A 26,725-nucleotide genomic window follows, 5' to 3' on the forward strand; every position below is an offset into this window, starting at 1 on the left:
ATATCTTATATTCATGCATTAGGCCTGTGTAGGACCAGTAATATTTGCAAACTGCCCCTTGACAAATAATGTTAATTTTATAATGGTGGCACACTCTGGCCTACACTATCTGCTGCAAATCAGCTGTTCCAAGAGACAGTTTACAAAAGAATAGTTGTCCAATTTTCATGTGTGGATGGACTAAGGAATAAGGAATAGTTCACTCCAAATGCATAATTATGTAGTTGTCTCACCCTATAGTAGGCTACTGGCCCATTTTTGGGTTAACTAAATATGCAAGAGTAGTCTTACATGTCACTGTTTATAACACAGGGCGTTTATCCTTTGCTGGACGGGTCGCTTTAAAAAAAAAATAAAAAAATTGTAAAAAAATTATACCCACTTCTCCAGGCACCACTACACCACTGGGCATTAGCTTGTTAGAATGTAAATAACAATTTAAAAATGTCATTACAAAGTGCAAATAATATAATTTGGATGGAGAGCTTGTGAAATTGTGATGGTCAAGCCGTCTCATTTGTGATTACTACGAATAAAATGTAGCTGATATCACGATTCATTTTTCTGCCGCACGCTATGTATTGTCACATTTTTGTGATTGCGATACATTGAATTTCGATATGTTGTCTCATCCCTAACTGGATCAGCATTGACTCTCTTTATGTGTACAATATTTTCTCTGATCTGCAACTTGATATGCAGTGTTAGTGATTCTGCATTGCACCAGAATCTGTATTTAGGAGGCCGCCTGCAAACACCATTTCCCCTGATTAAAAAAAAAAAGCCTTTTTCGATGGAGTTGCCCTAAATAGTTCCACTTCTTGGCTGCCACTATATGTTGTCCCTTCCATCCATGGAGTGTTATTCAGAGCTGCAGAGACCCACGTCGCTGTTACCGACAAGACAAAATAGCCACACTCTGATTGATGAAACACAATTTTCATTGACTATTATGTTCCATATTTGTCATGAAGACACAACGAAGTGGCATGGATGGGGGATTGTGTGTCTGTGTCGGTGTGTGTGGTGTGTGTGTGTGTGTGTGTGTGTGTGTGTGTGTGTGTGTGTGTGTTTGGCCATGAGCAAAAGTGGTATCCCTGAAGAAAGTCAATAGGAGAAGTGCAGGAGAGCACAGAGAGGACAGCAGCAACATAATTGCAGCCACTTGTTTCAAATTCCTTTAAATCACTTCCTCTGTTCAGCTCAATGTGAAGGCTGTCAAGGCAGCACTTTGTGTGTGTGTGTGTGTGTGTGTGTGTGTGTGTGTGTGTGTGTGTGTGAGAGTGTGTGTGTGTGTGTGTGTGTGTGTGTATGTGTGTATGCGTCTGTGGGTGTGTGTATGGATGAAGGGGGGCATAAAGCTCTCATTAATCCCTCTCCCCTTATGCTTACATAAACCAAAACTACCAGCAAAAAGAAAAAAGCCAGAAAAAAGACCAGAAAAAAGCCAAATCCCTATGATAAAGGTATCTTTCTCATATTTTTTTCACCCAATTCTTACAACAAGGAAGACAAGGAAGAAATCACTTGAATGGGCAATCTCATTCACTCAACCACAAATATCATAATACAGAGCTTAAGCAAAGTTATGAAGACAAGCACACTTCCGGACAGTTTTCCAAGGGTTAAGCTGATTAGCTGCCGGCTGTTGCTGATGTGTGTGTGTGTGTGTGTGTGTGTGTGTGTGTGTGTATTGACTGGGTCACTGGCTATTTAGCACATTTAGCTCATCTAGCTCTGAACAGCCCTTGTAGATACCACTATTAAACTCAGCCTCTCTACCTCACCAACACCATACAGTTAAGATCTGCTACACTGTCCTATAATGTGATCTAATCAAAAATATAGAAAAAAAGAGAAAAATGATAGAAACAAATTTGGCGAATGAGCGGACAAGTGCCTTTTTGAAGTAAGAATTAATCTGCATCAAGCAGCTTGAGGAGGTACAAGATAATTAAAAGTGTAAAAAACAGAGAGCAAATGAGAACAGGTAGGTTTGTGAGGTAGAGAGGAGAGAAGAGGTAGTAAATAAACAGGCCATTCCCTGGTTTGCTCCTAATCCCGTTTAATTAACTAAAAATCCTCCGGCATTTCATCAAAGCCAGCCATTGTAGAGAAAAAAGGATGACAGGTGCGTGGGCTGTCATTTTCAAAAGCGCTCTCTCTGTCTCTCACACACTAATACACATACGTCTCATATCCCTTTCTCACACACTCTAATACACATGCACACACATATCCCTTTCTCTCTCTCTCTCTATGAGACAGCTGGCTATAAGAGCACCAGGTGGATGGGGTAAGAGAGAGAGCGAGAGAATGGCAGACAGACACAAAGACAGAGAGAGAGAGAGAGAGAGAGAGGCATGTGTCTCAATTGTTCACCAGGTCCTTCATAGAGATACTGCACCACTTAACTCTGAGTGGCTCTTACACCACAATCAGAGACACCAAAAGCACACGCACACACTTAAAAGACGAACAAAAAAACACACAAAGTCATAAAAATGAACCTGCTGTGGCCGATGTTTTGAACTTGAAATTTCTCAGTTCCTTTCATGACAGAAATGTACCCACTATTTTCAGTATCATTACCCACGTGTTAGGCACTCAGTGAAAGGCAAATGGCGATACTGTTACATGTAGGCAGGAAAATAGACTGACATTATGAGTCAGAAGTGTTTAGAGTGGGTGACGACGGCACTAAGTGCCGGCAGCAGGAGCAAGGAGGTTTTATGATATCATGAACTGTATGATACATTACTTTGCACTGATTACCCGCCTAAGGTGTGTACAGACAGCTTCTCTGCACTCCTGCAGATCTGTACGAGATCTGTGTGATTTGGGTGCGTGCAAAATGTTGACCGCTGCAGTAACACCTGTACTGACCCTGAGGTGACTGTAGCTTCCATATTTTGAAATTGCTCTCAATGGTTAGCTCATACCCAGACATGCTGTATAATCCAAACTATATCCATCACATCCCCTCTATGAGTGATCACATCCCCTCTGTCACATTCTCTCTATGTCCATCACATCCCCTCTATGACGTCACATCCCCTCTGTCACATTCTCTCTATATCCATCACATCCCCTCTATGACATCACATCCCGTCACATTCTCTCTATATCCCTCACATCCCCTCTATGACATCACATCCCCTCTATGAGGGATCACATCCCCTCTGTCACATTCTCTCTATATCCATCACATCCCCTCTATGACATCACATCCCCTCTGTCACATTCTCTCCATGTCCATCCCATCCCCTCTATGACATCACATCCCATTTATGAGTGATCACATCCCCTCTGTCACATTCTCTCTATGTCCATCACTACCCTCTATGACATCACATCCCCTCTACTCTATGAGTGATCACATCCCCTCTGTCACATCCTCTCTATGTCCTATGTCACATTCCCTCTATGAGATTGTAACAGTGTGTTTTAAAAAGTGCTACTGTATATAAATAAAGCTTTACTCACTTACTTACTTACTATGACTGTCTCTATGTCCATCACAGCCCCTCTATGACATCACATCCCCTCTATGAAATTACATCCTCTCTATGATCATTACACCCCCTTCATGACCTCCACATCCCCTCTATGACCATCACATCCCCTCTAATCATCAAATCCCCTCATTGAGTCATCACATTATGTCTATGAATGATATCACATCTCTTCTATGACATCACATCCACACTATGCGTCATGACATCCCCTCTATGACTTATCACACCCCCTACAGAACTGGCACTTCATATGAGTGAACAAGAGTTTACAGAGATCACTATGCTCTCGTAATGTTGTGGCTCCTGGGTAAATTGTCTAATTTTTGTAACGAATGAGCACTATCACTATCTGTGTCTGACTAAAGGCTCCGTTCAGGTGGAACACAAATTCCCCTCAGGACGAATAAAGCTCCATTCTCTTCAAGAAAATATGACACAATTCCGTTTAATAATGAATGATACTTTTCAAATGGTTGAACTACCAGAGGTGTATTTTGTTAAATTTTTCAGGGACCTCAACAGCCTCAAAATGTGAGAGATAAGCTAACTTAAGCACTTGTGTTTTTCTTGTTGCTTTTCCAAATATCCCAGACGTTTTCACTTCATACTTTCCCAAAGGTCTCGCTGATAAATAAGTCACCGCTGTGCGAGTGTGTGAGAGACAGATAGATGCAGGAGTGACTGCCTAAATTGGCTGTCAGCGGTAATCTCCCAGACAACTCCCATACCCCCGCCTCCCTACGCTACTACCTCTCCATCACTTCCCTCTCATCTTTTAGCCCTCTCTCTCTTTCATCAGCGCTCTGTCACTCAGTCTGCTTCCCTTTTTTAGATTCATCCCCTTACTAGAGACGTTAGTTGGAAAGTTGCAGCCCTTCTCTCTTTCTCCCTCTATTTGTCTTTCTCTCTATTTCTTACCAGAGATGTTAGTGGTAGCCCGCCCCCTTCATTTCTCTCCCTGTGTCATTCTTTTCATCACTTTTTCACTCTCCCTCCCTTTCAATCCTTCTGCTCCCCCTATCAATTCTCTTCCAAGCCCTCTCTCATTCCCTCTCCTTTTGAGGCCGTTATCTCAAGCCCTTGTTGCCTCGCTGTCTGCCTTGTAAGGTGAGGTGTGTGTGTGTGTGTGTGTGTGTGTGTGAAAGAGAGAGGGAGTGGGAGAGAGAGAGAGAGAGAGAGAGAGATCGTAATCAGGGTCAGACAACAAGCATAAGTCAAGAAAAGCCACCCAGAGCTGTCACAGTGTAACTGACTAAATGTTTCCTCATCCATTCCTTCTCTCCTCTCTGTCTCACTCTCTCTCTCTCTTTCTCCCAAAGGTGTCGTTTACAAATGCCTCCAGGCAGGTGTTTCAGTGTTTCAGATCTGTGTGTGTGTGCTTGTTTGCTGCCTACCCACGACCATTGCACACACACACACACACACACACACACACACACACACACACACACACACACACAAAGGCAGCAGCCACCTAGTCCACCTGACTCCCCAGTTATCCAGCTGTCTTTGGTCTCCCTTGGGTCCGCTGTGATGGAGGCAGCCAGCCAAACAGAGAACCACGCCTTCAACAAGATTCCAAAAGGTTAGCAGCATCTCTCCAAGCTACTGAAAATTAGATTTGAATGTTTATAAATAAAGTCCAATTGGGGTATAAGCTGGAGTGAGTCCAGCTCAGCTAAACATCAAGGTTAGTGGCAGTGGATGGGGAATCAATACTAAAACAGCAAAAAGTGGCTTTTGGCTACCAAAAGTGTGAATGAACCGGTTCTCCCTCATTATACCTTTAAGTAGAAGACCCTGTGTGTGTCTGCATGTGTGTGTGTGTAACTACATTTTATATAAGGCAGGGGTATAAGGGTATAATGGGCGGTGAATAGTGTAATTGTTCCACTGGGGGAGCCAATGATCTGAGGGCCGGCGAGCCATTATCAGAGCCTCGATAAGAGCAATTACTCCCATGGCACCTCCTCTCTTCCTCATACAGAGAATGAGAGCTGACAGAAAGGTCCAGCCTCTCGCAGTGGGATGGGCGCTGCAGACGGGCAAGAGCTAATGGCAGATAGCAGAGGTCAACACTGAGTAGCAAGCATTAATGTATTAAAGCCACAGGCAATGGCAATATCCAGCTGCTTTCATAACCGTCCACGAGAATGTGTGAGACATAAATGAGAAAATGTCCCACAGAGACAAAAACAGAATCACCAAAAATGGAAACACTTAGGATTTTTGGTAGCTCTCTCCAGAAATAGTGTTTCACAGCACTCCACATTGTCTATAGTGCAGGTTGTACAGTAAGTGCAGTTTCTTTGTGTCTGTGTCTGTCTGTGCGTGTGTGCGTGTGTGTGTGTGTGTGTGTGTGTGTGTGTGTGTGTGTGTGTGTGTGTGTGCTTGGCCAGGGTGTAATAACTATGGGGTAGTTGATAGCCTTGGGCTTGGAGAGAGAAGGTAATATACCATAAGAGTGCTCCTCTCCCCTCACCCTGTTCTGACAGAGGCACCACAGACACTGCTACATCTCACAAACACTTGACCAGTCCTGAACCTGAACTTGACTCCGCCCCCCACCACACACACACACGCACACACACACACACACACACACAAACACTGCACCAATGCATACATGCACAGCTCTAGGATTGCATGTACTACTACAGTGAGCTGACTAAGCTTAACAGACTCTCACACTCACACACACACACACACACACACACACACACACACTCACGCAGCTCAGTGGGGTTAATGGGGTGACAAGCTGAGGGCAAGGCCTGCATTACAACACGGGCTCCTTGCCATGTTATGTTGGCACATACTGTGTTATTCTTTATAAAATGAGTAAAGACAGAGACAAGACATTTTTTCTACCTCCCCCAAAATTGCAGTAATGCAAGCCAAGCATTATAAAGGACCTTGTGACTTGGGAATGCGGTATTATATCAGTAGGTCCCTACTTTTTCCCTCCCTTTTGCAATAACTTAAATTCAAGGTTCACCAATGCCAATTTTTCACAAGTGATATGATACAAGTACCAATCTGAGTGCTACTAAACTAACACTTCATGCCCCCTAGTACTGGCATATTATAAAACAATTACAGAAATAAGTGCATCAATTATGCATTTGATCAAATTATGCACTGATCATTGTATAACAATTCTCTATCAAATAAAAAGTAACAATAAGAGATAATGAAACAGAAAGACAGCTGCATAATATAGGTTAGAGCAGTGTTTCCCAACCCAGTCCTCAAGGACCCCTTTTCCTGCAAGTATTGGTTCCAGCTCTACTCTTGCGCACCTGATCCAGTTAAGGTCTTAATGCTGATTGGTAGAGACAGATCTACCTGAACAGAGCAGCATGAAAGTGTGTAGGCCCCATTGGGATCAGGTGTGCAAGAGTAAAGATGGAATAAAAACTTGCAGGACAGGGGGTCCTTGAGGACTGGGTTGGGAACCACTGGGTTAGAGTATAGAGTTTCTCATTATTCCCATTGCACCCTGAATTTCCCCTTAAATTTCCCCTTAAGTAACTTCAAAGTTAGATTTTTTTTTTCCATACTGTATGACACTGTTACATATATATTCAGTATCTGCTCGTTCCAACGCTTCATTGAAGCTATAGCACACTTATATTGAGTGAAATATTCAAACCCAAGGTGCCATTTTTTATGGCTGCACCATTACATCAAATAGAAAAAAATCTAGATGCTTGTGAATCACTTTATACACATTTCCCTCTAATTCAGCCTGACATATTTAGTATCTTTGGCAACCTTAGGATCATGACTAGAATTTAAAATAAAGTTCTGTAGGTTTGAACAAAGCTTGGCCACACAACATGCTTTGGTAATGATGGACCCACCAGTGGGACCAGCAGGGTTGATAAAAAAAACAAACAGTGCAGTAGGTTATACCTAATAAATCTGATCTTGTATAGATGCTGATCCAGATACTACAGATTACTATTGATGCACCTCTAATTTAAATCCTCTTGAAATGAGCAATGACTAATACCAGACTTAAGATTCATAAATAAAAAGTCCTTTAATGAAAACCTGAATAGTTTATTGACATATCTGTTAGCCTGCTCTCAGCAAAGAATAATCAATCACACATACTTTTCCCTCTCTCCCTCTTTCTCTCTCTTCCTCTTTCCCTCTCTGTCTCTCACTTAATTCCACCCCTCTCCAGAGATCACATGGATCACATCACCAGAGGACACACAGAGGACTGACCAGGACATCGGTGATAATTGTGTATTGAATTGTGACAAAACATACCAGCCGTGGATGGACAGACAGAAAAGTCCGGCTCAATCACCTACTGTCCCTCTTCCCCCCCCCCCCCCCCCCTCTTCCCTTCCTTCTCATCTCTCTCAATTCACTTTTCCACCCCATCCTCCTCCTCTCCACCTCTCCTAGCCCTACGATCCTTTTCTTAATATACGCATCTGCACGCATCTCGACCAGAAACAATCCAAATGCAAAATAATATTAATCTCCCCACGACACGGAATCAATTATCCCATCCGTATGGCTTTAAGTCTTTAAACAAGCCACCTTGTCACCCTTTGGCATCATAATCTGAGCCATACTGGAACTCATAATGAATACACTTAGGCTTAGGCTGACCCTGGGGGGAATTAATGCACAGGGGAATTAATGCTACTCATATTTCCGCTGCCTCCATGTACCAATCTGGATAGAGCTGGTGCTTCGATGTCTGATAGTCTGATAGGGGCCATGTTAGAGATATTAGATGGGGCTTCACCTCAAATGGTATTACAGTATAAGGGCGAATTATGTGATGGCACCCCCAATTGTCCTTCAGTCTTCAATCTCTCCCAGACCCCACACACTCATGCTCTCCTTCTCGGGGAAATTGCCTCTGTATCTCAGCGCGGGCAGAGATCAGCCTCAATTCCCATGATTTAATAAACAGAAAAACATGAAGTGGAGAAAATGTTTTTTGAATGGGAGTTAATACGCTGGCATGACTACCTGAAATGGGAATTTAGCAAAGTTATCTAACCATGTAGAGTAAAGCCCTTTTGACTCAGCTGTATTTTACATAAAATCCATTTTTCATATTTAAATTGCAAATGCACAGATCGGTTGTGTGGAGCTATCAGCTAACACCAACCCACAAACACATTTCCAGACATGCAGGCGGTGATCAGACTGGAAGCATTGAAAATGGTGTAGCATGAAGAGAGGGTGCTACCATGAAGGGCCTTGTTAAAGTATGGCACATTGCACAATGAAGTTCAACTGCATACACCCACATTAAACACTCGCTGCTCTGAAATCACAGAAGACAGCGTGGAAATGTGCACTTCCACTTCCATTGCTGCCTCTTGCAAAGTTAAATATTTTTGTCATTCCAGCCGTCTCGCTAAGCCCCAATCCATCAAACCATCACCACCCCACACACACACACACACACACACACACACACACACACACACACTGTACAAGAAACAAGTTAATTGTTCCATCATCCCATCTCATCAACTAAATCCACATAACCATTGAGCATGCTGAATAAAGCTCATGGCAAATTTCAGTTCAGTCCAGTCCTCTGGTACTAGGAATGCTAATGTGCTTTTGTATTAGCTTCCATCAGCACTGCATATATATATTATGTGTATCAAGTGTAGGATTCATTGCTTTGAGATTGGGTAGAGACTTATACTCAGAGAGAGCTAGTCCTTGTTAGCATGAATGACACCTGTAACTCTAGTGGAGATGGTTCACGTGCCAAACAATGTTACGTCAATGTTGTTACGTCAGCAAACCGGAAAACAAGTCCCAAAAGTTCCGGTCAGAAAGTCTGACAATGGTGACTTTTAATTAACGTGCACTGTTGAATTTTCATATATAGCTACATATTTGCAAGAAGTGAAAAATGTCTACAAGACAAGTAAAGTATCGTAGAATCGTAACAGTAATTTCTGCCATGCACCTCAATGCGCAGTGTCTGGGAAGTTTGCAAAAGATGTAACTTTAAAAAAAGTTTGATACATAATGTGAGACATGGGGAAATGGTCATTTTGAGGACCACAGCTGTCTGTAGCAGACTTTCCATCCCCACAGATATCATTCAGGGTGGAACAACTACTCTCTGCCGGGAGCCAGACCAAATATTTGGGAGCGAACACGGCGGCCAGGAGAGGAAGAGATGGACGTCGGATTGCTGGTTCAATGCCACGATTACGATGCAAGACCAGAACCAACAGCTTTGGACTTAGCATGTGTGAAAATAGAGTCCCAGACGCTGGAAATAGAAGAACTGAAAAGAAGAAAGTAACTGGTGGATGCGACACTGCAACATTAGCACAATCAGAGAGGGGAGCTCCCATGAAGGGCATAACAGAGGACACCAGGTGCTGTTAAATGCTGTAAGGAAGGGAGAGAGAGAGAGGATCAATTATCTTTGCTGGGATGAGCCAGCAAATATTTGCAAGGCCTCATAAGGATATGGAATTTTGCTGACTGGCTGTGGAGCGGTTTTGTGGATCAGGCTTGACTCCGTTCAAGCCATAGTAATATCCAAAATACAATCATAGTGAGGGCAAACACATCTCCACCAGTCAATGACCCTCACACTCTAATGGCTTTTCACTGCACTGCCTGGTACATTACATTAGTCCCCAATACATCAGGAGATTGTACTGTATCGGTGTGTATTAGTGCACACACCTGTTTGATATGCACACTGCATGGTTTGACTGTGTATGTGTGTGTACATGCACGTGTGCCTGTGTGCATCTGTTGTTGTTTTTTTATACACCTCTCTGTGAAAACCAGCAGAACAAATGGTATCCCTTTGCTATATGGAAAATCATGGAAAATCATAGTTTTGTGTTTTGTGGGTATGTGTGCAGGTTACATGTACTCTGATCACCAGAAGGAGTGGGAGTGACTGACAGAAAGAGAGAGAGAGAGACGGGGCAAGCGGAATAGAAAGCCAGAGAGTGAGAACAATTTGATAAAATGGCTGCAGAGAATGGATGGAAAAGGTGAAAAAAAAAAAAACGAGTACAAAAGGCTCTCTCTGAGTTTTTTTCTTTCTTTTTTTTGTCATATTCCAGAGTTCATGTTAAGGTTTTCCTGCCCTCAAAATGATGCCAAAAGTTAAATGGTTTGATAATTTATTTAAAGAAACATTTCAGCATTGAAGCGAGTGTCAGTGTCTGAGACATTTGGATTGACATACTGACAATTTACCTCCTTTTTGCAGTTTGAGTGATTACAGTTTAGAGTTAGATTTTTGCCTTTTCCATGTGGGAATCCCTTTACATTAATTCTGATCTGCTGCACAGGACTACACACATCGACTTGAGTCTAGACTGAAGTGAACACAAATAAACGTGAATCCCTCTGCCACCGACCACGACTGTACTGACAAGAAAGTGAGAATGCTCTCTCCTCCTCAATTATTTATACTCAGAAACCCTCATCAGGCTGGGGCAGCCAATCACGTACCTCCAGGGGATAAAAGTGCACTATGATTGGCCATTACGTGCGTTAGTTATGCTTGGAATCAATACCTTATCAAATAATTACATGCATCGATGCAGATGCACACCTTGCACTGCAACAAAGACGGAGCTGGTTTTCTCTCTACCGCACATTGTTCTTAACACCTCCTCCCACGTTCGAGACGCCTCTTTTTTTCACTATTCCTTGGTTTTATGCATCTTTTCTCTTCCGTTTAAAGGTGTTGAAAGAGTCAACAGTGGTGGACAACAGATGGTGTGGAGGACGGAGGTGTATGTGTGTGTGTGTGTGTGTGTGTGTAGGCAGGAGATAGGTGAGACAGCTCCACGGTATCAAATGACCGGCAGGGCTGCTCTCCGGTGGTTCGACGGATAAAAGAGACATCTGGAACTCCCGCAGCCCACTAACCGCTCACCACGGATCCTTTCTCTGTCTGTTTTAAAGAGAAGACTGTAATCTCGCAGACACACAAAAGGGGATTTGGTTTCTGCCGGTGGTTGCTATCTTCCCATGTAAGTGATCAACAGTATATGCTATTATAATGATTTTCACTACACCCCTTGTGATTTACATAACCCCGTCGCTCTCCTCTGAAGAGTCCCGGCGCTCGTCTCCCCTCCCATGCCGATAACTCCCGCACATCAGAGAACTTCACAACTTCCCAGGAAGTCCTTTTCTCGGGAGGAGATTATTCAAATCGTCTCCCATTCTGCTTACGCAACTCTTATTAAATTCCTCTTCCTCACCCTCCTCCTGTAGAGCAATCGTTAAATGGATGCTTGCATCAGGCAGTGAATGGCTGAGAGCAAACATGCCTGACTGTGTGTGTGTGTGTGTGTGTGTGTGTGTGTGTGTGTCTGTGTGTTTGTGTCTGAGTGTGTGTACAGTACAACCTACAGCTTACACAAATAACCACAGAACTACAACCAACAACAAAGTGAGACGAAGAATGGAACATGCTGTATTTCTCCCAATGGAGAAAATAAAAGTAAGCCATAACCATTAACCTTTGTATGCATGAGTAGAGTACTCATTTTATATTATGACCTTTGTGTGTGTGTGTGTGTGTGTGTGTGTGTGTGTGTGTGTGTGTCTATGAAGTGTGAATAACTGAATTGCCCAGAAATGAATTTCTCCGCGGGGACAAATAAAGTTGTATCACATCATATCCGTATATGAATGTAAGGGATTACCACTTATCATGTTTCTGTCTGTCACTCCAGAAACGTCTCTATATCTCTCTAACGACACCCTGCTTCTCCCTCTGAGCAGGATATGAATCACCGCCGCGTGTGTGTGTGTATGTGTGTAAGCAGTTGTATATGTGTGTATGCCGAGCATGGCGTATGTGAACTTATGTGGGCGGCTGGGAATTTGCGTGCACGGGCGCTTGGGCAAAGTGTACGGTGTGTGCGCGCACCTCTCCTAGCCCCCGACTCAAACTCGTACCTGTCACAGAGAGACAGACAAAACCAAGGTAACACTGAACCTTGCAAATCCTCATTGATATTCAGAGCAGACCTCCTGCAGTCTCATGATCCCCACGATGGTTGAGACGGCGCCTTAGAGAAAACCCTGCGAGCTCTATTCAACCATAAATCCATTCTGAGGTCAGGTCAGCCGTACGCTGGTGGTACTACCTATGATCAAAGCCATCAAGCTACAGCGTATAAAGAGCTCCAGTCTAGAGGGCATCGCTGAGACACTCCATCAGTCATCACCCAGTGGCAAACTTCCCTTTAGAAGAACACATTGCTTTGTTTAACACACTCGCTCAACTCCCAACAATGTCACATATCAATATCCTATACACTTTTCATTTCAAAATGCCACACTTTATCCCAGTCACAGCCTCTTTAATGGATTGGGTCAAGGTTTTAGTGTGACGTCTGCTGGGAGAGCCTGGGCAATTTCTCCACTACACTATATTGTCTATTTCTATAGCAGAAAAAGATTCTTCACAACAGATACTGCAATATATGGCACACCGGGCTGCAACAACACATAAAATGTGTATCAGAGCTGATATTTTTTTATACTTCTCCTCACTTTCAGTGTCATTCCCAATCTCTTCAAGCCCCTTTCATACTTTTTGGACTTGCATAGGAACCTTGCAAGTTCAGATGACTTCATTTTCACATTAGTGGCGATTGAAGCCTCTATGAATTGATGTCTGTAAAACTCAGAGCACTCAGGGGACTAATAGAACAAGTCATATCCCAGCAGCAGACAGAAGTGACCAGAAATGGAGGGATTCAGCTCATTGACTGGATATTAATGGCTACTTCCAGTGATTTAGTGCTGTGGAGACCAGGTGATGGATTGGGGACACCTTCCCCGTGAACTGAAGCGTTTGGCGGCTCCATTGTAAAGCAATTAGACCGTTACAATAGAGTCACTTTGGCGGGCAAATCTGTCTAAGAGACCCCAGGTGGGTGAACCGGGAGGAGAATATAAACTCCGCCTCAAGATGGACGAAACGGTGAGATCGTTGACGCAAAGCCAGAAAAGGAGGTAAAGAGGGAGAGAGAGATGGAGAGATTTTCGATTTAGCACCATGAACAGAATGGTTCAGAGGACTAAACTTTGTGTGGGTGTGTGTGTGTGTGAGTGTGTGTGTGTAGTTGCTAATATAGGGGGCATGTTCGTGGATGGGGGGTGTGTCTAATCCAGGACTATTGAAAAGTGAGTACCAAGCGAAAAAGGGAAAAGCTATCATCTTCTGTCAGGACAGGTAGGGGAGAAAGAGACGTATGTGTTTTTGTATTTGATCAAAAAAAAGGAGGAAAGAGGAGAGAGACAGAGAAAGATGCGTACGGGAATGAGGGAAACAGAAAACATGAGGAAGAGAGAAAAATGATGGCTTAAAGATGCCCTCCCCCCTGGCTGTGCCTACATAAATTGTGATCAGGACTCTCCCGGCCGGGGCCTCCATCATCTCCCTCTTAGTCTTCGTCAATCCTCCGCCGCCAGTAAACACTTCAATATTCATCAGTACCGCATGCCACAACACAAAGGCAGTCGGAATTAGCCTCCGCCCACTTAATTAAAGCAATTTATAAATATTTCACCTCGTAATTACAGAGAGGAATGGAACTGGAGAAAACTTTGGGCGCTTTCATTTGCTGGAATGCGAGATGAGGCTGGGCGGGATCTGTCGGGAAGAACGCCGTACACGTCTAGATTTTTATAACCTTACTTATCTGGGGAAGGCTTGTGGAGCATCCGTCCATCCATGCATCCATTTTTCGTTCTGCTTTTCTTTTCCTTCCATTTACTTTGCTTTATGGCTGAGCTCTCTCTTTACCACTTTAAAAACACAATGCCGGCGTTACTGCAGCCAAAGCACCCAACCGACGGTAGGGATGGGACGATATATTGAAATTCAATATATAGCAATACGAAAATATGACAATATGTATTTTGGGGCAGAAAAATGAATCGCGATATGAGCTCAGTTTTATTCTGCTGTAGTAATCACAAATGAGACGGCTTGACCATCACAATTTCACAAGCTCTCCATCCTAATTATATCATTTTCACTTTGTAATGACATTTTCAAAATTGTTGTTTACATTCTAGCAAGTCAGTGCCACTGCTAGAAAGATTTATGGAACAGAAATAAACATAATTCTGCACAGTCAGACTTTGTTGTCATTGAACTTTTATTTATTACATCGTATCGTGGTTGTATTGAATCGTAAACCACACACCGCATATCGAACCGTGAGATAAGCATATCGTCCCATCCCTAACTGATGGCCAATCTCACAATCTACCCTTCCTCATGAATAAAACCCTGTGATACCTGCACTACCCCACTTGGGGCAGCTGGTTTCTCCCCACCTGAATGCAACATGCCCACTTTTTTTTTTTTTTTTTTTTTTGGAAAATCGAGAGATCCGTGGTCTCAGATTTGTTTCATGCCTTGTTTCATGCAGTTACACACAGTCACACCTGGAAGCTGGCCAGTACAAGCCCAGTCTATTACTGTCGGCCACTGGAGCAGTTGAGCGTTAAGTGTCTTGCTCAAGGGCACATCAGGAGCAGTTTTTGAAGGACAGGATAGTGGGACCCGCTCACTTTGCTCATAGAGACTGCATGGAACTGTGCAGAGTCCCATTATAAGAATAAGAATAAGGTGTATAGCATTGTATAGCACTTAAACTGATGGTGAACTTTGGTAGTACCTTGGGTTGTGTAGCTTCCTGGTCATGATATAACACCAAAATCAGCAATTCTCTGTTACCTGTTGCTCCGGTAGAGATTGGAGAATTGCATTTTTTTCTCTCTCCATTCACTGCTATTGTATGGAGGAACAGGTCTGAAAATCACACTTCTAGCACATAAACGTGAATAAAGCAGATTTTGACAATATATCCTTCGGCATAAGTTTCCTAAGACCGGATTTCAGTGTTACACTAGTTCAAACTGAAAGGTTTAATAAACATAAAGATTTTATAGACATACAGTACTGTGCAAAAGTCTTAGGCATGTCTTCTTATGTCAAAGAAATCCATAAAGCGAAGATGCTTTCAAAACTAATGAAATGAAAAGTTTCTGAATATCAAAAATTCACAATAAACGGCAGTCTACTGACACACTAATGCAGAAAACAAATAAACATCGAAGACTTCTAAGAAATTTATAGAAAAAAAAACAGTTAATGCAGGTGTTGGTCACAATAGACTCAGTTTTCAGTCTGAATAGATCAGTAATGGGTAGCCTATTGGACAGTTTTTTTTTTAATGTATTGTCAGAATCTGCTTTGTTTGAAGTGTGATTTTCAGACCTGTTTCGCCGCACAATGGCAGTGAATGGAGAGAGAAAAAAACACAATTATCCAATCGTCTCTGCTGGAGCAACAGATAACAGAGAATCACTGATTAATAAGATGTATTTGTATAGCACTAAAAAACAAATGTTACAAAGTGCTTTACAGCTGCACTAAGATCTAAAAGATTTACAATAGAGCAGTCAGAAGCAAGGTAAAGGTCATTAGTAACTTTAACAACCGTGTCTGTGCTGAACAGACTGGTTATCATTCACAACAAAGCAAGGCATAGAAATTAGCAATGACAATGAAATCTATGATAAAAAAAATAATAATTTGCAGTCGACCTTAATGTCAGCTTTAGATTATGGCGGCATACTGCATAAAGCACATAATTATCCTGAGATATAATACACTAGAAAACCAGAGAACAAATTCATGAAAAGTTAATAACATGGGAACTAATTATGAGACGAAAAAACGAGAATTGCTATTTCTTGAGATATCACTAAACCAGTGATAATGATCTGAAATTAAATGGAATGAACTGCACTTAACTTAATTGTGACAGCTGAATGAAATGAATGAAGGTTAGGTTAAACTGTCCAATACCCATTACTGATCTATTCAGACTGAAAACCGAGTCTATTGTGACCAACACCTGCATTAACTGTGTTTTTGTGTTGTTATATTATGTTTATTATTATGGGAAACCAAGAAATTGCCAGAAAACACTTATAATTGTTTCTTGTCCCTGTACACACTTTGCAGGGCTCAGAAACAATTCTCATTAATACTTCCAGTGATAAAAAAGCCAAATAGACTCTGCCTTACTATACAGCAACAAGTGCTGAGCTAAAAAAAAAAAAAAGAGATTAAAAAAGCTTGGACTTCAATAACACTACAAAGCTTTACAACAGGGAATAATTGAGAGCCAGCCAAAGCTCTCTTTACTAAATCAAGAACAGAGCCCAGTGCTGTTCCTGCAACGTTTACACTTCAACGGGATGGATTCTCTACAAGGGAAATGTGACTTTCTCTAATGGCGATTGAATTCTTCTGGGCACTTAAAAGGTGCAGCTTTCATACAAATCATAGTGTGGCCAACACACTATGATTTGTACGAGTGCACACATACTCCTATAAATGACCCTCTTGTGATAAAGAATGCCATTTGAAACCCCTGGAAAGTGTTTGTGTAAAAAAATTGGTTGTCATCGCTTCTAAAAAAAAAATGGATTCAGGACCGAAACAGGCCAAAAAAACAAGTATTCCACTTGTTGGGCTTGTGTTTTTTTGAGCATTTTTTTTATCCAGGGAAGCTCTGCTGAGCATGCATGCTTCTTTTGTTTTAGCAATGTCCTGCTTCACATTCACACAGTGACACACATTACACTGGGGAGCTACCCAGTCCGAGCCCGGTCTTCTACTGTTGGCCAATGGAGTTGGGGGCTAAGAGTTGGGAAGGAAGAGAAAGACCTGACCAGATTTCCCCAGCACACAGTTGCCTAACCTTTCCGATACCTTTAGGCTACTGCTGACCGCGTACTTCAGGGACAGATGCACTCAGAACGTCTTTGTTGAATGTCATTCTTTCTAGACCTATCTGCTCATTCTTACTGCATACATACACACACACCAGCTTGTAAACACAAACCCAAAAGGTCAAGCCCAAGAGCACTGTCCCTCATTGATCATAGGCTGGTCATGGTAATGCTTAGTCAGCAAGTCAGGCAAGATTCAGTCTGTCTTGATTGGTGATTAGATCCCCAGATCCTAGAGATGAACAATTAGCCTAACCGGAAAAAAAATCGAAATCGCAACATGAACTTCTGCAATTTCCAAATAGCAGAGGCTGCAATTAATTTCTTAAAAGAGAGAGGCGTCCAATGGTGTTTAGAAACTGAAAGCCCTGGGTAATCTTTGGTCCATGAATCAAGTACAATAGTACAATACTGTACTATATTGTACTGTACTACAATATTGTACTACGAAGTACAATATTGGCAAAAACCTTTCATCATACTAAAACTCAATAAATCCTGCACACTGACAACTAGGGCTGGGCAATATGGTTGAAATCAATATCATGATAATCATAAGGATTTTTCTCGATATCAATATATATCACAATATGGTTCATGTATGCAAAATCATGTTAAATAATCAAATTAATGTTCATCTCATTGAACCAAATGGTAATGTTAGGTGTGATGTCAAACAAAACTGAAATTTTCAAATAATATTCCTACCATACCTCATTTTATGAGAGTTTTTAAGTAAAATTTGCTTGTCATCATCACTTTAGACAGCAGAAATATGTGTCACGATATTAAAATATCTTCATATCATCACGATATGATTCCACTGAAAGATGATAAACGATAGTATTGAATTATTGCCCAGCCCTACTGACAACTTTTTTTTTTTTTTTAACAAAATCACTTTTCTTTAAACAATTTTAAAGTTCTAAAAAAATTACGATAAGAGAAACTTGTGATAATGTGAATTGCAGTTTAACTCGCAATTGCAATATTCTGTCAAATCATCACAACACGATTTTTGTCAGTATTGTTCAGCCCTTCCAGATCCACAGACAGAGAGAAAAACATGAGGACTGAAAATGAATTACAGTAACATGCGCGGGCACACACACACACACACACACACACACACACACATAACAAATCACAAATCCCCCACAAAATTAGTCTGTAAATAACTCCATGTAACTACCCATGTGTGGACAACACCGGTTGCCAAATGGAAGAGAGATTTTTAAAGAGCCCCGCCAGATTTTGGGCTGAGCAGCTGCACACTCCCAACAGCAGATGCTCTGTTACAGGTATACATGTTGACAACAACAAACCAGACAAACCTACTATGGAATCAGCTACAAGCCATGAACCAATTAATACCCTCCTCTAGTTTAACGAGATTTCTATCTCCCTCCTACTTTCTAATCAACAGAGCAGCCATTAGCAGTCTACAAAGCTGCTCCAAGCCACCTCAGCCTCCATTTCTCTGACTGGCGGCCAAGTGTTTGCATGTCAGTGTGCTTGGCACCGGCCCAGGTGTCGACCGAGTGAATTTAGAGTCGCCGTGTTTTTAACTTTTCTAATCCCGTCACCCTCTGGTCCTTAAGAAGCCTGGCCAAGGCACCAACTGTCCCAAAAACACATAACTACGTCTGCAAATATTAAGCGGGTGTAAAAGCAGTAGAAAGACGGAGAAAGGAAGAAAGAAAAAATAAGTCAACCGAGGAGGGCAGCACTTTTTCTGTCTTGCGTCCTCCTCTCTCTTGCTCTTCGTCTCTGTCTCTCTCTCTCATCATCCTCTCTTTCTTTCTCCCTCCCTCACTCTCTCTGACCGAGACCAATCATATTAAAGAGTTGGAAAGACAGGCAGTCGTCTGTGGGTGGCGGTGAGACTAGACCACACGTCTTATCGGTGGTGTAGCTCTGGCTCCAAAACAGCATGATTTATGTCCCTATTCCCATCCCATCACATCTTCTGCTGCTCGCTGCCCAGCCCACCATGGAAAAGATGATCCAAAAAAAAAAGTTCTAAATGCTGACTGGGTAGCTCACCTTGGCAGAGACTCTAGGGACTTGGGCCAAGGCAGGCTCTTAGGATGAAGAGAGAGAGAGAGAGAGAGACAGACAGACAGAGTGAGAGAGAGAGAGAGAGAGAGAGACAGACAGCTGTAAGCCCTTGACTCGTCCCCTGAGCCAAACCACAATCGACTGCGTTCAGATGCCATCCCTAAAGTCATCAGGCAACACAGGTTTACCAAAGTGGGGCAGATTAAGCCTAAGCAGAGGTATACAGCGGGGAGAAAAACAGTGGAAATGAGAAATGTGCTGGAAACAAAATAACTTACATGGAGTTATTTACAGCCTAATTTTGTGAGGGAATTGTGATTTGTTATTTGTGTGATTTGTTATTTGTGTGTGTGTGTGTGTGTGTGTGTGTGTGTGTGTGTGTGTGTGTGTGTTGGGAGGAGGCGGGGGGGGATCCTGGGTCTTTCAGGTTCTCTCCATTTTTCTACATCTTTGTTCTATTCTGAGAAAAAATGAAAACATGAAAAGCGAAATAAATGTAAAAATGCACCCACTCTGGTTAAAAAGCAGTGACACTGTCCATGAACTCTGGTTTATAATCAATTCATAATGTAAGTTACAAGAGGTTGTCCCACCTACATGGCACATTCATATTGATTTGATTCTTATGTCATCTTTCACTGGGTTGTTCATGTAATACTTGAAGTATCATTTGCTACATAGCAGTGGAACAGTGTGTCAGTTTATTGAGCAATTTTATAAATTGCAATGGCCACTTTAGCTGAAAGACATGCCTTGGGGTCAACTGTGAATACGTGTTTCATGAATCTGTTTTTCAGCCATTGCTGCTTGTTAAAAGCATTGTCCCTGTATTTGCTACCTGACCTCACAGTTCAACCAATTAGCTACTGCTAGCCCATTAGCTACTGATTGGTTTGTTATTAACTGTGCTAGCCAAAGTTGGGTCACCAGCTCGCAACACTGAGGACATGTTACTGAAAAGACATTTGGCTCCCACTAGCTTGTTGGGCTCATGCAAAAATGATTGTGAAGGCTAAATAGCTAGATATCTTCTTCTTCTTTTTCTGCTGCTTCTTCTTCTTCTCCTCATTATTATTGTTGGTTACCATTATTATTAATAGTAGTAATGGAACAAAGGAGGGATAAACAAACTAGAATTGCTTATTCTTTGGCACAATTTACCCGGCAATCATTATGGGATAGTTAACTGCTATTAAAATCAAACAGCTCAAAATTCTATCTATAGCCTACTTTATCTAATTGATCAAATGGTTTGTATAAGCTGGTGTGTAATAAATCCAGCAGAGTACATTTTCAAATAATTACAGATTCATCATGAATGCATTGTGGTTAAAAAGCCTCCTTCTTGTTGGGTTCAGTTAGTGCTGGAGAGTGGAAAAGATGTGATAGCTGTCACAAGTGGCTCAGGGAGACTGTGCAGACAAAGGCTTATTCAAAGGTGACATTTCATCTATGAATTGTGTCAGCAGTTTAAATTCAATGATCTGTTTTCAAAGCCGACAACGTCTCTGGTCACCTGCAGGTTATAAAGCGGCAGTACATTTTATAAGATAAGAATGCTGTATTGAGTCGGGATGATTAAAGCAAGATCTGAAATGCATTCAAATGGCGCATATTTTAATATTAAAATATTTGACAATATCTTGGTATGTTGTCTAAGGACTAGGGAATTACTGTAACAACTATTGATAATTAATGATAAATATGGTTTTTAGTGCTTATATAAACAGTTAGAAGTCTTAGAGCTTGGAATAAAATTTAGACTAAACTGAGAAGGCATACAAATGAGTGGACTCAATAATTAATTACCCCTAGAGGCATTTCACCCCAGGCCAGGGGCATCTTCCCTGTTAGCTGAGGCAAGATGCCACTTTTAGTTAAAAAATTAAAAATTGTGATTCAAATAACATTTTTCAGAGACATGCTGTTCATGCCATGTGTAGTACAACACTAATATCAGTTCTACAGTTATGTACATACACATTACATTTCATTTTCAGTAGGCCTTGTAGTAGTAGTAGTACTAGTAGTACTATTAGTAGTAGGAGTAGTAGCAGTAATAGTAATAGTAGTAGGAACAGTAATAGTAGTAGTAGTTCTAGTAGTAGTAAGAGTAGTAGGCCTACTAGTAGTAGTAGTAGTAATAGGAGTTGTAGTAGTACTAGTAAGAGTAGTACTAGTAATAGTAGAAGTAGTAGTAGTAGTAGTAGTAGTAGTAGTAGTAGTGGTAGTAGTAGAAGCAGTAGTACTTGCAGTAGCAGTGGTAGTAGGAGTAGTACTAGTAGTAGGAGTAGTAGTAGTAGTAGTAGCAGTAGAAGTGGCAGTAGCAGCAGTAGTAGTAGTATTAGTAGTAGCAGGAATAGTAGTAGTAGTAGAAGTCAAAGTAAGAGTAAATGCAGTGATACTAGTAGGAGGCATAGTAATAGGAGTAGTAGTAGTAGGTAGTGGGTCTTAGAGCTTGTAATAACAGCTTGTAATAACATTTAGACTAAACTGAGAAGGCATGCAAATGACTGGACTCAATAATTAATTACCCCCAGAGGCATTTCACCTCAGGTCAGGGACATCTTCCCTGTTAGCTGAGGCAAGACGCCACTTTTAGTCCAAAAATGAAAAATTGTGATTCAAATAACATTTTTCAGGGACATGCTGTTCATGCCATGTGTAGTACAACACTAATATCAGTTCTACAGTTATCTACATACACATTACATTTCATTTTCAGTAGGCCTTGTAGTAGTAGTAGTAGTAGTAGTACTATTAGTAGTAGGAGTAGTAGCAGTAATAGTAATAGTAGTAGGAACAGTATTAGGAGTAGTAGTTCTAGTAGTAGTAGGAGTAGTAGGCCTACTAGTAGTAGTAGTAGTAATAGGAGTTGTAGTAGTACTAGTAAGAGTAGTAGTAGTAATAGTAGTAGTAGTAGTAATAGGAGTTGTAGTAGTACTAGTAAGAGTAGTAGTAGTAGTAGTAGTAGTAGCAGTAGAAGTGGCAGTAGCAGCAGCAGTAGTAGTAGTATTAGTAGTAGTAGGAATAGTAGTAATAGTAGAAGTCAAAGTAAGAATAAATGCAGTGGTACTAGTAGGAGGCATAGTAATAGGAGTAGTAGTAGTAGGTGCAGTTTAGTCTTTATTTAGTCTTACATCATCTATGAAAAGTCGCTTAAATTAACAATGACATGCACTCAGTGAAAACTGAAAGGAGCCTCACCCGCAAAATTCCCTCTCCAATAGCTCATTCACAATAACAACAATCAAAAGGCATCGACACCAAATAAGTTACGCATTCAAACTTTGAGTACTGCTGCAGACTTGTGAAAGCAGTTGGTCTGGAGAGTTGTCTCAGTCTCAGAATAAAGGGACAGTAGCCTTATCACTTTACATTTTAAAGGTTTGGCATTTAGCTGACAGTCTTATGCAGAGGAACTTACTGTACAGTGTGTGAGCACATGGGGGCTCTGTGTCTTGCTCAAGGACACTTTGGCAGGACAGACGGCTGTTGCAGGGATCGAACTGCTGACCTTTCAACTATGGACAACCCATCGTAATTCTCAAAATTAAGCCGCTTATGAATACCTGGCACTTATGTCTAGGCGGTGCTGCTGACGTATTTCATTGCTACACAACACTTTTGAATGTAACTGCCTGGAAAATGCCTGGGAAGAGGAGTTATATTAAACTGTGAATCCCGGTAATGTGTGTGCATGAGCACGTTCAAGAAAGCGAAGCGTAAAGGAGAGTAGTGGGGAAAAAAGTGGGAGGTAAAAACAAGTTGGGGGGTGCAGAGAGACACAGACAGAGAGACAGAGAGAGAGAGAGAGAGAGAGAGAGAGAGAGAGAGAGAGCGAGAGAGAGAGAGACAGATAATATAAGATCGCTAATATAAAATACGATAATATAGATATAATAAGATTTATGATATAAAATTGATATTTATCTTGATGCTTTGGCAACATTGTAAACTGTCATGCCAATAAAGCGAATTGAATTGAATTGAGAGAGATAGAGAGGGAGAGAGAAAGAGAGAGAGAGACAGAGAGAGACAGAGAGATAGAGAGAGGGAGAGGGAGAGAGAAAGAGAGAGAGAGGGAGAGGGGGAGAGAGAGAGAGAGAGAGGGAGAGAGAAAGAGAGAGAGGGAGAGATAAAGACAGAGACAGAGGGAGAGAGAGAGAGAAAGAGAGAGAGAGAGAGGGAGAGGGAGAGAGAAAGAGAGGGAGAGAGAGAGAGAGGGAGAGAGAGAGAAAGAGGGAGAGGGAGAAAGAGAGAGAGGGAGAGGGAGAGGGAGAGAGAGAGAGAAAGAGAGAGAGAGGGAGAGGGGGAGAGAGAGAGAGAGAGAGGGAGAGAGAAAGAGAGAGAGGGAGAGATAAAGACAGAGACAGAGGGAGAGAGAGAGAGAAAGAGAGAGAGAGAGAGGGAGAGGGAGAGAGAAAGAGAGGGAGAGAGAGAGAGAGGGAGAGAGAGAGAAAGAGGGAGAGGGAGAAAGAGAGAGAGGGAGAGGGAGAGAGACAGAGAGAGAGAGAGAGAGAGAGAGAGAGAGAAAGAGTTCCACGATTTTCAGCACCACAGACAGCTCATAGCAGCTCATAAAACCAAGGTCCTCACAAGGTTTCTATAATGAATCTGCACTATACACAAATCAGACATACTCTTTTATTACCTCATTTGCTAATAGGCTCCTTTGTGCTCAATAGCATTGACAACATAGGCCTACAGTGGTCAGCTTTAAGTCTTTATTCTGAGTTTATACCTCCGGGGCAGAGGGGCGGACCTCCCCCTCTGGCCTATGGTTACCAGCCGCTGTCAAAGTGTCCAGTTACCTGATTCCTGGGAGTAGTGTAGTTTACAAGACGGCGCTGCAATACATTGCTCGCCGACAACGAATTCGCCGCTATAGCCATTGTCATGGCCAGCAACATTAATTCCCCTCAACAAATCAGGGCTTGTTAGCTTCAAGGGGTCAATTTCAGACACCGAGGCCAAATGCATAATTAACTTCAGGCAGGCAGGCTGATTATACACGGGAGACGCGGGGTCATGCGGACCGAGCCAGCGCCAGCAGCTCCCATGATCCTGCCATTCGTGCCAGTTCATTTAAATGCTGCGGGCTGCTGATTTATATCCTCTATGGGAAGGAAGGAGGGGCTAAATCCCTACTGCCTCATGTGTTTAACAGTCAACCTGTATAGATTGTCTCTGTGTTTATGAGCGCGCTCTCTCTCTCTCTCTCTCTCTCTCACACACACACACACAACCAACCACACACACAAACTTACCTTCACTGCCTCAGCGTGTGTGACTTTGTCGAACACTTTGTCGTTGACTTTCATGATCTGATCGCCGATGCGCAGCCCCTCTTTCTCCGCCAGGCTCCCCGGCTCCACCAGAGACACATAGATCCCGACCCCGTGCTCCGAGCCCCCGCGGATGCTGAACCCCAGACCCTCGTTGCTCTTGTGCCGCTTCATGGTCACCTGCCTCAGCTCCCCCGGAGGCTCGTGGACAAAGTTTCTCCCGAGCAGCGGCACGAGGGGAGCTGTCCCCTCGCTGCTGGTGCTGAAGCTGTCCGGGGAGCCGCGCAGCGCCACCTGGGACTCGGGGAGGTTAGTGGGCGAGAAATGCCCCGGGGGGGTCGGGCTGGCGCTGGGCAAGTCTGCCGGCGGTTCGGGGCTCCCGTTGCTTGCCGCTAAATCCGATTTTAGGTAGAGGCCCTCCGAGGTGTACTGGTCAAACAGGAGCTGGTCCGAGCGGGGGATGACCAGCCGCAGCATGGGCAGAAGTTGCCTTTTGCTCGGGGCGTTGAGGATGACTTTGAGCGTCTGCACCAGGTCGTAGACGTTGCGTTTGGAGTGGTAGACGTTGAGGCAGTGAATAAACTGCTCCCTCTCGAAGTCGTTGAGCAGGAGGTTGAGCGCGTTGTGCAGCTTCTTCACGTTGGCTGACAGCGTCCGGGCGCTAGAGGCCACCGAGTTGGCCGAGGAGCTCAGCGACATGCGCTCCAGATCCGTGCTGCTCATCCTGGCGGTGTGACCGGGACACGGCGCCACACTGGAGCCGGGTTAGAGAGCAGGCATTACGGGCTGGCAGTACAGGATTAGACCGGCGCTTGGCATCACGATCGCTGGAGGACGTCCACTCCGGTTATAGCCATATTGCTCTGATGGATGTAAAGCCACTTGCTCGCAGTTTGCAAGATAGAGCGATGAAAGGAACAACTTCAACAGACGAAGTTCAACTAATTAAACTTCAACATGTACCATAATTAAGATATCAGCAATAGGATTCTGCAAACTTAAGCTTCCCGTGCGTAATAAGTGGAATAACCTTGCGTCAAAACATGCAACAGCCCCGTTGAAAACTCGTCCCGCTCCGTCAAAGAGCTTAGTAACGAACCGCGTCAGGATCTCAGCCTGTGTCATTAACTACGGTCTTGTTTTCCTGTGTAAAGAGGTCAGGTGGCTGCCGAGCCGCTGCTTCTCCGGTGTCCACCTCTCACCGCCAAGAGCTCGACCGTAAACCGGAATATAGTCTACATGTAATCTACAACACGACGGAGAACTGTAAACTACTTGTATTACCTCAAATAAACACAGTGTGAGGATTCAGCCAGAATAAAACACGGTCGTCTCGTGGGGGGGAAAAAAAAGTTATTTTGGTGTGTTCTCCTGCTCGGCGTCCGGAGTTAATATCCTGCTGCACCGCTCTGGGTTTTAGTTGCTAATTACATCCAAGTCTGTAAATATATCCATCCACCGATGTTACATAAATAAGTACTTCACCCATTCCAGGTCTTGTTTTTATTCTTAGTCTGGTTGCAGTCTTTCGGCGACCTGTTCGGCGGATCTGTCCTCCAGGGCTTCCTCCAGACGTACAACAACCGACTGTGTGGAGTCTCGCGGCTCTCTCTCGCCCCTGACCGTCGTCTGTCAGGAAATGACGCAGCCTCGTGCAGCCAATAAGTTGCTTAGTAACCAACAACATGCGCTCAGGACACAGGACGAGCCTTTGATTAGATGGCAATACCTTGGCTGTGTGGGTTACTATAGCTATAATAATAATTTTAAAAAAATACTATTCCTGATTGTACGTTTTCCTGTAAAGCACTCTTATTATTTTTAGTAGTAGTAGTAGCAGCAGCAGCAGTGTAGGCCTACATAGATAAGATGAAACAGGAAAAATAAAGATAGCTGACTATCTCTCTGGTAACCACAAGAGTTAAAGCAAGGCTAATTATCAGCACGTTTGGAGTCGTCTTGGGCCAATTAGACTGCTCAGCTGAGACTAGCCGTTGTATAATTTTAGTCTGATTGAGAAACTGTTGCTCAAGA

At 42.8% G+C, this 26,725-nt stretch overlaps 1 protein-coding gene across 1 annotated transcript; it reads right to left on the reverse strand.

Moving 5' to 3' along the window:
* Nucleotides 1-24,673: 24,673 nt before the first annotated feature.
* On the reverse strand, nucleotides 24,674-25,414 carry LOC139656217 (whirlin-like; the record flags this gene model as incomplete). Its single annotated transcript, XM_071533719.1, has 2 exons — nucleotides 24,986-25,414; nucleotides 24,674-24,892 (listed from the first exon to the last, which is right to left on the reverse strand). Coding segments are annotated over exons 1-2 (648 nt in total), but the record flags the coding sequence as incomplete, so codon positions are not given.
* Between the last annotated feature and the right edge of the window lie 1,311 nt (nucleotides 25,415-26,725).

The sequence above is a fragment of the Centroberyx affinis genome, unplaced genomic scaffold (genome assembly GCF_046629955.1).
Source record: "Centroberyx affinis isolate AG114_WGS23_722 - 3 ecotype Tasmania unplaced genomic scaffold, CSIRO-AGI_Caff_v1 ptg002411l_1, whole genome shotgun sequence".
In the NCBI taxonomy this organism is placed as follows: Eukaryota; Metazoa; Chordata; class Actinopteri; order Beryciformes; family Berycidae; genus Centroberyx; species Centroberyx affinis.